We start from the raw sequence: 13,589 nt of genomic DNA, 5'->3' as shown, positions 1-13,589 counted from the left end.
ACACGCCCTGAACAACTCTCGGGATCCAACGGATGGCGGGGAAAGTGCGGCTCCTAGGCTCAATCCTACCAAGTAACGAACATGTCAATAGGAGCGGATACGTCTACGATTACTGCCGCCCTAACTACCTATAGGCAGTTTGAATATGCTTGTGTGGGATATTTCGAAGGAGAGAGCTGCATAGGCGATGTTCATGCTCGTCCACCTCAGTCAAAGATCACTCCGTCACAATGAAAAGCACAAGGTCACAAGAGAATGCCGACTTTTCCCATTTCATGGGGTAGCGTCGCCATATACGGGAAATATACACGGAAACTGTTGGGTCTCTCCAAGGAGGTTCGACGAAGCCATAGGTTTATTCTTCAGGCGACAACATGGAACAGTTGCTATGAAGACCAAGCTGGTGGCCGGAGAACTGAGCGGCTCCTAAAAGTTGAGAAGACCTTGAGTGTGTCAGGGATGTCATTGTTGGGGCGGCCTTGATGGGGCTCATGGAGATATCTTGTCATCTAGTGCATTTCGAGACAAGCAGGGCACGAAATGTGAACAACCCCTGCTCGACTGGGCCCATATATAGAGTAGAGGCAGATCGACTTTTCAACCGAAGTGACACAAGTGGACGAGACACAGCTTGGTACGAATGACTACCAATTTGAAAGAATCCGAGCAAATGTGTCCATGCGAAGGCTGCCTTGTTCCATATGGCTGATAGACTGCCTCAGTCTCTTCGAGGCTATACCGCGCCCTCCGAATGATCATCCCAATACCTATCAGGGTCCGTCCTCTGGGCTTGCCTACTCAAGCGTTTTCAATTCCTCGTTGAGAAATAGTTGAATGATATATTATATGTGTATGACTGGGTTGTATTTTGAGATTTTGATCCAATTGGGGGACGAGCTGGCTCGCTATTACGCCAAGTTGGGGGACCGTTGACGAACAGGCATCAAGTACATTACGGACGAACCCATATGCGTGCGCGCTGTACGCAAGGGGAGAGAGACAGAGAGAGCACAAGTAGAAGAACGACAAAGCCTTGGCTGTCTGTGCTGATGATGGATTGTACTGTAGCTCTCCTCTCTCAAGTTATTCCCGCCTCGTTACATTCGTTCGGTAAGCATTTCCTTCTGAATCCCTTCCCTTATATCAGACCTCTCTCTCTCTATGCCACAGTCCGTGTGCTTAGGGGACAAGAAGCACCACACCTATGGGCAAACCTGTGAAAAATTCTTTCAGAGCATCGTTTTTCTGTATACCATTTCCCCATCGTCCCATTTCCCATCACATCGTCAGAAGGATCCGTGCAATTTTGAACTTGCACACCAGTCAATCCCAGAATCTATCTAGCTGAAGATTCTGTCGAAGTATTTCATGAACGTGTTCCTGTGATTTATATCACGCAAGTCAGCCATTGTTCATCACTCGTCTCTACTTATCAGACGTCTGGAAGAAGACGAGGAACATCCGAGGAAGACAAAAAGGCAAGGACGAAGGGAGGGAGGGAGGGATCGAACAGAAGAAGCAGACAAGACACCCTTCCCTTCCCTGTTTGCCTGCATAGCAAAACGGAGGATGCTGTAACGAAACCATTAACAAAGTACAACTCACCTAGGCGGCCGAGGCATATAATTCCGCTCGTACTCGGCAATCTCGTCCATATCCCGGGTGAGGTCGACCTCCTCAGGCTTCAGCCACTTGGTCTTCTTGAACCACTTCCAGAAGACGAACAGGACAGGAAACACGCCGATCATGGTGTAGCTGAACAAGAAGGTGGGCACACTCCAGAAACCGGGCAGGAACACCGTGTAGCCGCCCACAAAGGTCATGATGAAGGTCCCCGTCAGCGCGTAGTAGGCCGAGAACGGCTGCCACCACGATTTGTACGGGAGCGTGTTTCGGTCGATGCCCTGGACTTCGAGTGCGCGCTTGAATTTCAGGAAGGTGAACGCCATCACGGAGAAGTTTATGAGTTGAGACGCCGTCACCTGTATTTTATACATGCATGAGCATAATGGGGATTGAACGAATCTTTTCGGGCTTTTGCAGCCGGTAGGAGGGAGAAGAACAAAGACGCAAAGCGCGGCTTCGAACGTACCAGATTGACAAACCAGCTCAATACCACAGCAGCATCATTGCTGACTTGCAAAAAGCTGAGCAGACTGATCAGCAGAACGAGCGCCACGCAGTAAATCGGCACGCCATTCCTCGTGCAGCGCGTGAAGATTTTGGGTGCTTTTCCCTCGAGCGCCAGCCCAAACAGGCTGCGACTGGCGCAGTAGACGTAACTGTTGCCGGCCGAAAAGGCGCTGCCGAGAACCATCGCGTTGACGATATGTGGGAGTACCTTGATGTGCAGTCTGTTCATGGACACCACGTACGGAGACGCCGCGGCGCCAGGCTTTCCCGTCGAAAAGGCTTCGGTGAGTTCTGGGTCGTTGTATGGCACGAGGATGCCAACACAGAGAGAGCCGAGCATGAAGAACGCCGTGAGGCGGTAGAAGACGGCCTTGTACGCCCTGGGGAGGACTTTGCGCGGATTCTCAGCCTCGCCAGCTGCCATGGAGACGTAGTCCGGTCCAGCGATGGTGAAAGACGCCTGGATCAGACACTGCAGGAACCCTAGAAACCGGCCTAGGGAACCGTCATAGTAGAGTTCGGTGAAAGAACCTGGGTTGTTCCAATATCGAAAACCAAATCGGTCACCAAGAGGATTCCCACCCAGCATGGCAATAAATGTGTATATGATCAGCCCCACGATGAGGAGGACCTTCCCTAGCGCGAGCCAGAACTCGGTCTCGCCGTACCATTTGACCGCAAACAGGTTCACCAGTGAATAGCAGACAATCACGATGGCGATGATCCCGCCGGCGGGGACGATGTCACTCCAAAAGTGGATGATAACGTTACAAGCCACGATTTCGAAGGGGACCAGCATCGCTTCGAAGACGAAGAAGTTGTAACCTGCGGCAACGCCAAAGGCTTCGTCGACATAGCGGCCGGCAAAGCGAATGAAGGGCGACGAGATGGGGAGATAGGTGACCATCTCGGCCATGCAGTTTGTGACACAGAGAATGAATGTACACCTGCAAACACGCAATCTTGTATTAGTTCAAAAGGGGCAGTCCATGAATTTGGGCACCCTCCCCCTGGAAGTTCTCCTTTTACTTTGGAAAGCGAGCATCACTGAGTGAGGCGGAGACAAGGTGTGACACATATTCCACGAGGGCCAAACTCCGACACCGACAATATGACGCCTCTTTTGCTTGCTGTGTCCCAAGCACAGTTCCAATATCTCTGAAATTTGGGATGACATGACCACGAACAAAAGATCCGAGACTTACCAGATGGTGAATGCCAGAAACAAACTCCCAGGTCCACCATTGAGCAATCCCCTCCCAATCTGCACGTACAGCGCCGTGCCAATCGTCCCGCCGATGCCGATAAGCTGAATATGTCTCGGCTTTAGCTTTCGATGAGTGCTGTCATATCCCACGTCGATGCTGCCGTGGTAACTAGGTGTGTCGGCCAGACCATAGTTGGCCTTGATAGATGCCACAACGGACTGCTTGCGCGAGCCACGTCTCACAGCGTGCTCCTCGTCCTTGTCGGCGTCGTCGTGGGAATGGGTCCGCACACCCCGAGCAATGGGAGTTTCGTCGAACATATGAGGAGGCAGGCCATCCTTTTCCCCATTGAAGCCATAGTCATGCGCAGAAGACATTTTGGCAGACTTGAGGTCAGAAACAGAGAGAAATTGAGAGCAGAAACAAAAAGTCTTTGGCGCAGACAAAATGCGCTGGGAAAGAGCATTAGGGAGGAACCCGCACGATATATCACGACGTAATAGCCGACGTTATCACCAGAGAGCATCTTTCTATCATCTCGAAGTTCTGGCCTGATCCCAGTTCGCCTCTTCAGTTAGCATGAGCGCGGCACAATCAATGTTCTCGCATTGGACATTCTGTAACCAAGATCTTGGTCCTGTGGGCTTCGAGCCTCGGCGAGGTCTTAGCCGTGGATCATTTTCTCGTAAGCTGAAAAGAAATCACTGTCGAGGTGAGTTGCAGAGAAAGGCCGTGAGGTAGCAACGGCGATTGCAACATCAAACAACGATAGACGATGGAGTTGGGTGGAGGAAAGTTGGAGGGAAGCGTCTGGGCTGACGATACTTGGGATCTCTTGGGGAGCTTCGGGGCTCTTGGCAGGGCATTAGGGGCGGAGCTGGGCTTGGAGGGCAAGCGGGTTGGCCTAGAGTTAGTTAAACCAGCCGAAGGCCAGTAGGCCCAGAGGCCTGAATAGACCCCTCGCTCTCGGCCTGGGGCGCATCGCAGTCAATCCTTCAAGTTATAGCACCCCTGCCGCCCGTCGTCGCGTCGCCACCCCTCAAACCCAAGAGCCTACCTAGGCACTCTATCTAGGCAGAGGTGAGCACCAATCCTTGACCCACTGGCCCGGTTCTTCTTCGTTCGTCTTATCTTGCTTTCAATGGATCGTCGCAGTACTTCTGTGAAGGGATGCAAATGTGTGGAAAATCACCTGAAGTGGTATTCTGACCCTGCAACTCGGTATCTCGATTGTCGGCGCAGAAAAAGTTCCCGCCTTAATAATGCTTCCCTAGCCTCAAAGCAGCCTTTTTCTCCCGCACTGTTGCCGTCGAACCACTGCTGCAGATACTTACAAGCTTCCAAGAGCTCTTGTGATAGAGGTCGCAGCAATGTTGAACCCTTGGGCCTTACCACTGCTGCTCCTTCCAGCTTCCTCGATAGCTCGGGAGATTGTGTTCCCTCCAATATCACCGCTGCAGGCAAACCTTGGAAGCCATGCAAGCCAATATCGGTCGCCCGTCGCCTCGGGCAAGGATCTTCCGACCGAGTTCGAGAAATACTCGGGACTAACCACCTTTGCAAACCTCCCTTGGGTACATTGCTTATCGCCAGATGACAATGTAGACAAGTATGATATTGCCTTTCTGGGGGCTCCTTTTGACACAGGCACGACCGCTCGACCGGGGGCACGATTTGGTCCCAGTGGAATCAGATGGTAAGCCCAGTCAAGGGCATTTCCACCCCCATCATGACCAACAGTGTTCTGACCGGACCTGAGCAGGGGTTCTAGACGAATGCAAGCTGGGGCTGGATGGGATCCGTACACCCACGAAAACACATTCCTGGGCTGGGCGCGCATCGTGGACTGCGGCGATGCTCCGTTGACCTTCCTGGACAATACCGTAGCCTTGCAGCAGCTTGAAAAGGCGCACAAGGTGGCTTCTGGCCGGATAGCCAATACCACAGAAGTGGCCGATGTCCCTCGAATCATAACGCTGGGAGGCGACCACACGACCACCTTGGCGGCACTGCGTTCGACCATCAACCACTGGGGTCCTGTCAGTATCATCCATTTTGACAGCCATATAGATACCTGGGGTATGCTCGCAGCTATTCTTTTGTCTCATGGTCAATCAACCGACGAGGGTGCGAGCTTGTTCAGAGCAATCGCCTGATGATCGATTGATCGTTGCGGAGAATAGAGAGTTCGGTACTGACTATTGGTTTCCCGCAGATCCAAAAGTTCTTGGTGGAGGAATATCGCATTATGCCGGGCTCAATCATGGCACTTTCCTCCACATTGCGCACGAAGAAGGCCTTATTCTCAATACTTCAGCACATGCTGGAATCCGAGCCCCCGTCATGAACAAGAAATCCGACTGGCAAAACGACAAACGGTGCGGCTTCGAGATCATAACCGCCAGGGATATCGACAAAATCGGTGTTTCCGGTATTATTGACAAGCTCAAAGCCCGAGTGGGCGACACGAATGTCTACATCTCTGTCGACATTGACGTCTTGGACCCGGCATATGCTCCAGCCACGGGGACGGCTGAGGTGGGTGGCTGGACGACTCGAGAGCTCCTCAGCATCCTGGATGGCCTTGAAGGTCTGAGGGTCATTGGAGCCGACGTTGTGGAGGTTGCTCCAATATACGATAACCCTGGAGAGACGACTGTCCTCGCCGCTGGGGAGGTGGCTCACCGCCTCATGAGTCTGATGGTCGAGACCCCGGTGAAGCCACAGGAGAAGAAATGAGCCAGACCTTCAGACACCCATCAGAGGAAAAGCCTGAACGTGACTAAGCATGTCGACAGATGGGTATGACCAAAGTGGCTCCGACATACTAGTCAATGTTGAGGCAGCGGCGGCTTGCACAGTATAGATTAGACCGTCATAAGCACATGCTGAACCAATGGAGAGCGCTGAAGAGTCAATGCCGGATTTAATTTGCGGATTTTGACTGACGCCCAGCAGCGGCAGCAGCAGCGGGGAGGCCACGAAAGGGGGGAATGCCATGCCTGGAGGTCACGCCTAGGGAGTCATGGAGGGGCAGCCCACCAGCCCACCAGCCCACGAGGGGCATTTGTTCGCCTCGTCTTCTTCAAAACCGACCAGGGATCGAAACACTGTCCCAATCAAGTCAAACATCCAGTCTGAAAGAGTTCCGCTTTCCTAAGCTGTGGGAAGAGTATGTAATCACCCTTTCACACACACACACTCCCTGTCTCGCAGGTCACAGGGGCTGTGCTCGCTCTTCCTCGGTGGTGGCACGATTCAACTTAGTAGCTTTAGACTCAAAGGGCCCGCAACTGACTCTTGTCGTTCTATTCTCCTCGCCTTCACAGTGACCGAAACGAGTCGATTCACAAAACTACCACCATGACTGACCCAACCTCACCGAGCCCTTATTCAGAGAACAAGAAATTTGAACCCAAGGTTCCGGTTGAATTGGAGGCGCCTAAGAGCGACGAGATCTCGTTGGAAGAATTGCGCCAATGCGATGGTACGCACACGATCAGACATCGCAACAGAAGTCCCTCTCTGTGGCAGGACAGTATGCTGAGACTGCGACTGTGCAATTAGGGACAAATCCGGATAAACCTACGTGGGTTGCGATAAAGGGGACTGTCTTCGATGTCTCCAAGAACAAGGCCTATGGCGAGAAGGGTCAATATCATGGTGCGGCTGCTGCACTTGCGCCTCCGTGGTGTTCCGCAGGCCATGTTCCCCGGCTAACTAAACCTCTGTTGCAGTCTTTGCCGGAAAGGATCCTTCTCGTGCCCTCGCCCTCTCCAGCCTGAAGCCTGAAGATTGCGTGCCAGATTGGGATGATCTGGACGACAAGTATAAGACAGTCCTTGATGAGTGGTACACTTTCTTCAGCAAGCGGTATAACATCGTGGGCAAGGTCAGTATATCCACGATACACAAGTTGTGAGGTGGAAGACAGAATTGCCGAAACGCCCGCACGGACCGGGCGGGAGATTTGCAAGAACGCAGAAAAAACACTCGAGACGAGGAAAGAGCAGACAGATAGGTCATACAAATCTCAGGCCAGGGTGCTGACTGCGTTTGCCTTTACTTATAGGTCGCGGGCGCTCAGAATACAGGATAAGAGGGACAGCAGCAAGAAGCCCTCGATTTATTGCGACGCTCAGGAAGATACCCCGGACCGAAGTAGGGAGACACAGTCCTTCACCTTCAGCAGCACGTTGGTGCCGCTCATTGCTCGATGCTTAGCTGCAGACTGATTGCGATGGTTCCGTTCAATCCATCCATCCATCCATCAACCTTTCCGTGCTTTCCTGGCTTGCCGCTTCTTTGCAATGATGCGATTCCTCTTCGCAATGCGATTCTTCTCCTCCGGCTCAACCGGCTCCGGGCCTTTAGCTGTCTTGGAGGATGATCCATCATCGTTCTTGTCACCACGCTTCCGCTTCTTGTTAACACTGGCGCTCCTCTGTGACTTTTCTTGCTTGTTGTCTCTGGCCTTCTGTTCTCTTTCATTCCTCCGCTGGATAACCTGGGCGTTCTCGATGGCAAACTCCACGATCAGGCGTTTCCCTCTTTCGGCGCCAGCATTCTGGGACTTGACCATGTGCCCATTGAGCCACCGAAGGCCGGCCAGAGCATTCCGATGACCAACATATTCAATGAAGCCATAGCCTCGGCTCCGACCGGCGCCTTCCTTGACCTTGCTTCCCTCTTTGTCTTCAAACACAACTTTCGCTTGTTTGACAATCCCTTTGCCAGACAGCTTGCGTCGGCGCTCAGCTTCTTGCATCTCGCTACCACCCCGCCGTAGCTCTTCTTTACTCAAAGGCTGTCGGAGGCCAGCCTTGACGTCCTTGGCAAATCCGACTACTGCCTCACGAGCCAATGCCTTCAATTCCTTGCTGCCGATTCCTCGGGGTAGATTTCTCACACTCAAGCGGGTCAAACTCAGGCATAGGTTCGGGTTGCTTTTGATTAATCGCTGCCGTTGCCGAGAACTGCTCTCTCTGATATCGATCTCCGCCTTGCCCAGCTGCTCGTAGAGCCTCGATCCCTTCGGGATGGAACCTTCCGAAAGCAGGTACAGGCGTCGTCTATCTCGATCTCGGGCATCTCTCTTTTCACTGGCCTCACTCGCCCGCCGTTCTGCATCTTCGCGGCTAAGAGCTCGAGAAACCTGGAGAACACGCCCTTCGAGTGTATAGCGACCAGACGGATCTGCTGCTTCGTTCTCAAGGATGGAATGCTTCAACCCTTCCCTCTGTCGTCTCTTGTCATCTTTTGCATGTTCAGATGGCATCTCGTGCTTTGGGGCGTTTTTGACACAGGATTTCGCATCGTCAATATTGAAGAAACACACGAAACCTGTGCCTTTCGGGCGATCAGTTTCTGGGTCGTAAACGACCCGTGCATATCGAACCGGTCCAAAAGCGGAAAAATGTTGCCGAAGGAGATCGTCGTCCGTTGTATAGGGTAATTTCTTACGAAGACAGAAGTATCGTTTTTACTGTCGCGTGATTCGGGGTGCGAAGCCGCACTGTCCGTTTCCGACAGTATATGCTCTTCGTCGCTTTCCGCGCTGATTCCATCAAGAGACTCTTCTTCAGAATCTCCTACCAATTCACTTATATCATCGAGATCTTCATCATCCGGTGCCTCGTTTCCGGATTCTGCGTCGCCCTCCACAGCGCCGTCCGTTTTGGTGTCATCCTCGTTAGGATCAACCGCACTCGGTTTGTCCTGGGTTGGTGTCGCAGACTTTGGGCGAGCATGTTGCAACTCTTCCCAAGTTTTCTTGTCGACAGCCCAATCCACGGCTAACGTGCGCCCGCCAACTTCCTTCCCATTGACCCCCGCAAGTGCCCTCTCAGCATTCTTTTTCCCTCGTAGGACAACAATCCCGAACCCGTACTGTTCCTTAGGACCCTTCTTTGGCACGACCGCATGCTTGACCTTGCCATAACTGCGGAATAACAGCGAGAGATCTTCAGCCGTCTTGATACTCCATGGCAGGTTTCTGACAATCAACTTTGGAGGCTGGGTCTCTGCTTGGTTCTTTTCTCGCTGTGCACGAAGTTGTACGGCTGTAGTATTGACGCTGCTCTTGGCACCAATGTCTGCATCACGGTGTCTTGCTTCAGCCAGCTCAACTTTGATCTTCCTCCCATCTAGCACTGAGTTGTTGAATTGTGCAACAGCAGCCTGCGCGTCCTCTGCATCGGCGAAGGTGACGAAGCCGAATCCTCGGGAGATCTTTGTCTGGGGGTCCAGGACGACTGTGGCATGTTTGAGAGGGAAGGACTGAGAGAAGTATTCTGTGAGTCGCTCTGTGGTTACGGAAGCAGGTAGAGAGCGGACGAAGAGTGAGCGTCTCTGCTCCTTGGATTTAGCACTTGTGTTTTCGATTTGATGGTCAGCTTCTGGAGCGACGGCTTCATAGCTGCCATTGGAGAGTTTGCGCCTCTTGCTACTCAGATCCATGGTCGAGTTGCGACGTATATTTTCGCCGGCTTTGTCGAGATGACGGGAAAAATGAACTTTTTGCAGCCCAAAAATTTCTCCAATTCAAAGCGGAGTCGCACGTTGCAGTTTGTGAACCAATAATCTGCCGTATGAATCTCTACGTCAACGCAAAGGGCTGATCAGGAAATTACTGAATACATCCACGTGACGAGGTACGGAGTGACGACCCATTTCAGTTGATGTTTTTGAACCTTTTTAAAGTAATTCGAAGGAGATACCTAGGGAGAGTGCATGCTGCCAAAAGCATCAGGGCTTATAAGACCGTCCTGGTGGCACCGATGAATGAGACGTCGATAAGTGCATGAATCACAGTTTTCCTGTCCAACTTGGAAGCCTAGCACGCGACATCATGGCTGAAGAATTCGACAACGTCGACTTCCTATCACAGGAAGCAGCAGTTCAGCGGTCATCTGCTCCGCAGCGGACAGCAAGTCCTGCTACAACAAACACACCCACAAAGGTGGTCCAGCCAAAGCCACAAGCACTGCCTGGGAGACAGGGTCCGTCGGCAATCCTAGTATCAACTCGACAAAAGGGCAATCCTATTTTGAAACACGTTACGCAGCTGCCGTGGGAATACTCTGACATACCATGCGACTACGTGGTCGGCGCCACGACATGCGCATTGTTCCTATCTCTCAAGTACCATCGCTTACACCCAGAGTACATCTATAGTCGCATTCGCCAGCTAGGGAAGCTTTACAACCTCCGAATTTTGTTGACCATGGTGGACATCACGAATCACGAGGAGGCTCTGAAAGAGCTCTCCAAGACTTCGATGATCAATAACTTGACGTTGATTCTGTGCTGGTCCTCCCAAGAGGCGGGCCGCTATCTAGAACTCTTCAAATCCTATGAGCACGCCTCATCTGCATCGATTCGGGCCCATCAAGCAGAAACTTACCAGGAGAGTCTCACTGAGTTCGTCACGACGCCACGGAACATCAACAAGACCGATGCTGCTAGTCTGATCATGAATTTTGGCTCTCTTCGAGCGGCTGTGAATGCGGAACCAGAAGAACTGGCTCTAGTACCAGGATGGGGCGAGAAGAAGGTCAAGGCTTGGTACACTACTGTCCGGGAACCGTTCCGTGTGAGAAGAGCCGCCAAATCTAATGCAGTACTACTGAGGCAGGAGACGTCTTTGTTTTCTGAAGGAGCAGGCACTCCGGAGTCAAGACCAGGAAGCGGACACACACCGATCCCTATTGGTACTGTACCCAGCCTTAGCAGGCAGGGGTCAGCTGCTGTTGCGATGCAGAATACAACTGAAGCGGGCCCGTCCCATAAGCGTCCTCGGCTGGAAGAAGTTACCATGGACGATTTGGATGAGGAGGAAGAAGCTGCACTCCTTGCTCTTGCCGATGTAGAAGCTGCAAAAGCGGAGGCACAAACGACGCGGCCGGCCGAGCCACAGAGTCGCAAAGAACCAGAGCTGAGCGCAGGTGTTGCGGCGGCACTAGCAAAGCTACGACAGAATGCCTGTGGCTGAAACAGGAAGCAACAGTCACACAATCTCCACCATTTCCCGGCCCATGCACGTAGGATAGTGCTGCTGCAGCACAGCTTGATGCCTTGCCACCCGTTTCAACGACCACAATACGGACAGGGGAGACGATTTTGGTCTAAGGCATTTCAGCAATGTCTTCAATTTCCAATTGGAATGCTTCATCATGGAGGATTCCCATCCGGTCCCAAAAGGCATTGACTGCTAAATCTGGGAGCCATTATTACCAACATTCTGCCTTCTCCACAGACTCTGCATAATCACCAATCGTCACCACGAGGCAGACACCAAGGCTGATCAAGAGACGTAACAACACCCCACTAACCTCGAGGCAGTCTATAATGGAGATCTCCCTTCTTTACGTCTACTACAGATGGTGTCTGAGCTCTAAGCTGTCTGTTATTGCTTGAATACTATCTGATCGCACGCTTTCAGCCACGGCAAATTCTATTTATCTCAAATACCGGAAAGGAAAAAGACAGCAAGCTCGCATTTGATATGGGAAGTTGGGATGCAATTGCCGCTTCGGTGAGCGGAGTCAGTCCTAGCGCCTACGGCTCTCAAGGTGGACCCATGTATCGTCCCGTCCTCAGGCCTCCTGAGTATACCGACGAGACCTTGATTACGGTGCCAGTGCTGGATCTGGATGCCTTACAAGCCAGACATCCATTTAAGCACGAGGGAATATCGAGCAAACAGCCAATGACAGAAGGGATACTCCAGCGTCGTTGGGGATTCTTCCACCATAAGCCGCCAAGTTCTCAGCCCCTTTCGACCAGACAAGTCAACATCAGCATTCGCCAGGTCACGAGGAGAGAATATCTGAAATATTACGCGAAAAACGACCAGGGGCGATATGTCGGCACGGAAGATCCTGCAGAAGATTGTGTTTTGGACGGGGAAGACTCCAATCGGTGGAGAGGACTAGCCGCAAGACCAGGGATAACTGCAGGAAGAAGGGAGTCGATGGCGGCAGCAGCAGCAGCAGTAGGAGGAGGTCAAATGGCCCAGATGAAAATTGCTGGAGCTGTTGAGGTAGACAGCACTCCGGTCGTTCCAGAGTCTGTGGGTGCTTCTGCAGGTAATGTCACTAGTGGTGGGGATAAGAGCAGGTTCGGTGTCTCCAGGGGCCTGCGAGGAGGCGATGGAGGCGGTGGAGTCATACGTTGACTGGAGACCTGTTGCAGGACTCCTCTTGTCATGATACACTTGCCTGTCCTGCTTGTTCGACCATGTTGTTTGCTTGATATCTCTTGTATGGTTCCGTTCATAACGCAACCGGCACGGGGGATGATGAGACACACCCCATAAGGACCCTTCACCGACATCGACACTGACGCCATATTGCTCGTCTTTCTCAGGGTATAAAGGCTCTATCTTGATCTTTTCCCGAGGACTATTCCTTCAACATGCCTCTCTTATTTACGACCTCGACCGAAGGCCAGGGTTAAAAGGTGGATTCGCAAAATCAAACACTGGTATCTCCAAGCATTAGCAACAAGACACACACATTGACCTCATTCTTCTGGCGATCCTTCTTGGGGGCCGAGTGCCAACCATGGGCCCGGGTCTCTTCAAGAGTCTTCAATCACAGTGTTTCATGTCTGCACCGACCTCCACCTCTTTATGCCATTTATCATTCAAGACTAGCCTTTCTGCTGTTTGACTGGACACTGTACCTAGAAAAATGTCTCTGACAAGCCTATCGTTGCAAAACGGTGGGGTTCCGGCGCCGTCTGCACGGTAGATGGTTGCCATGGCTTAACAAAATGCCCCAAAGCAAAGAGTCTCTGGCGCCCTCTTGTTCTCCTTCGACCTGTCCACGGCATCAATATCTCAATGCGGGTCTGAGACCCATGAACAGGAACACTATCTAAATGTCGACTGCTACCGACGTCACATCATCCTCAGGGGCAATTGCAGCGCTGTTTTCGCGGCTCCCTGCCTGAACTCGGGAAGAATCTAAGTTGTTCCACCCTGTATTACCCAAAAAACACACAACGATCGGCAAGACAACGAGGCCTCCAGACGCAAAGACTGCCGACACAAGTGCTCACGAGCACGATCCCGTCCATTTCACCTCGTCCATCCTCGATGCTGATTCGCGGTGTACACACAGGACTCCAATGTCCGAGGTAGCTCCCACCACAGTGAGACGGCTGTCCAGACTTTTCAATCTACCTATCTCTATACCTCGTATATATATACACACACCAATTTCGAAACCGCCTATAGGGTTG

At 52.1% G+C, this 13,589-nt stretch overlaps 5 protein-coding genes across 5 annotated transcripts; 3 read left to right on the top strand and 2 right to left on the bottom strand.

Moving 5' to 3' along the window:
• Positions 1-1,340: 1,340 nt before the first annotated feature.
• AYL99_05993 (hypothetical protein) lies at positions 1,341-3,718 on the bottom strand (the record flags this gene model as incomplete). Its single annotated transcript, XM_018837503.1, has 4 exons — positions 1,341-1,380; positions 1,606-1,982; positions 2,093-3,080; positions 3,339-3,718. The coding sequence occupies 4 exons, from the start codon at positions 3,716-3,718 to the stop codon at positions 1,341-1,343; spliced, it is 1,785 nt and encodes a 594-aa protein (XP_018694356.1).
• Positions 3,719-4,711: 993 nt separating this feature from the next.
• Positions 4,712-6,080, top strand: AYL99_05992 (agmatinase; the record flags this gene model as incomplete). Its single annotated transcript, XM_018837502.1, has 3 exons — positions 4,712-5,037; positions 5,104-5,468; positions 5,557-6,080. The coding sequence occupies 3 exons, from the start codon at positions 4,712-4,714 to the stop codon at positions 6,078-6,080; spliced, it is 1,215 nt and encodes a 404-aa protein (XP_018694355.1).
• A 624-nt stretch (positions 6,081-6,704) lies between these two features.
• Positions 6,705-7,576, top strand: AYL99_05991 (hypothetical protein; the record flags this gene model as incomplete). The annotated part of the gene is made up of 4 exons (XM_018837501.1): positions 6,705-6,828; positions 6,909-7,004; positions 7,079-7,259; positions 7,414-7,576. The coding sequence occupies 4 exons, from the start codon at positions 6,705-6,707 to the stop codon at positions 7,574-7,576; spliced, it is 564 nt and encodes a 187-aa protein (XP_018694354.1).
• Positions 7,577-7,611: 35 nt separating this feature from the next.
• AYL99_05990 (hypothetical protein) lies at positions 7,612-9,800 on the bottom strand (the record flags this gene model as incomplete). Its single annotated transcript, XM_018837500.1, has 2 exons — positions 7,612-8,690; positions 8,828-9,800. The coding sequence occupies 2 exons, from the start codon at positions 9,798-9,800 to the stop codon at positions 7,612-7,614; spliced, it is 2,052 nt and encodes a 683-aa protein (XP_018694353.1).
• Positions 9,801-10,191: 391 nt separating this feature from the next.
• Positions 10,192-11,334, top strand: AYL99_05989 (hypothetical protein; the record flags this gene model as incomplete). The annotated part of the gene is made up of 1 exon (XM_018837499.1): positions 10,192-11,334. The coding sequence occupies one exon, from the start codon at positions 10,192-10,194 to the stop codon at positions 11,332-11,334; it is 1,143 nt and encodes a 380-aa protein (XP_018694352.1).
• Between the last annotated feature and the right edge of the window lie 2,255 nt (positions 11,335-13,589).

Source organism: Fonsecaea erecta, assembly GCF_001651985.1.
Source record: "Fonsecaea erecta strain CBS 125763 chromosome Unknown Scaff4, whole genome shotgun sequence".
NCBI lineage: Eukaryota > Fungi > Ascomycota > Eurotiomycetes > Chaetothyriales > Herpotrichiellaceae > Fonsecaea > Fonsecaea erecta.
This window is presented reverse-complemented; position numbering and strand designations above follow the sequence as displayed.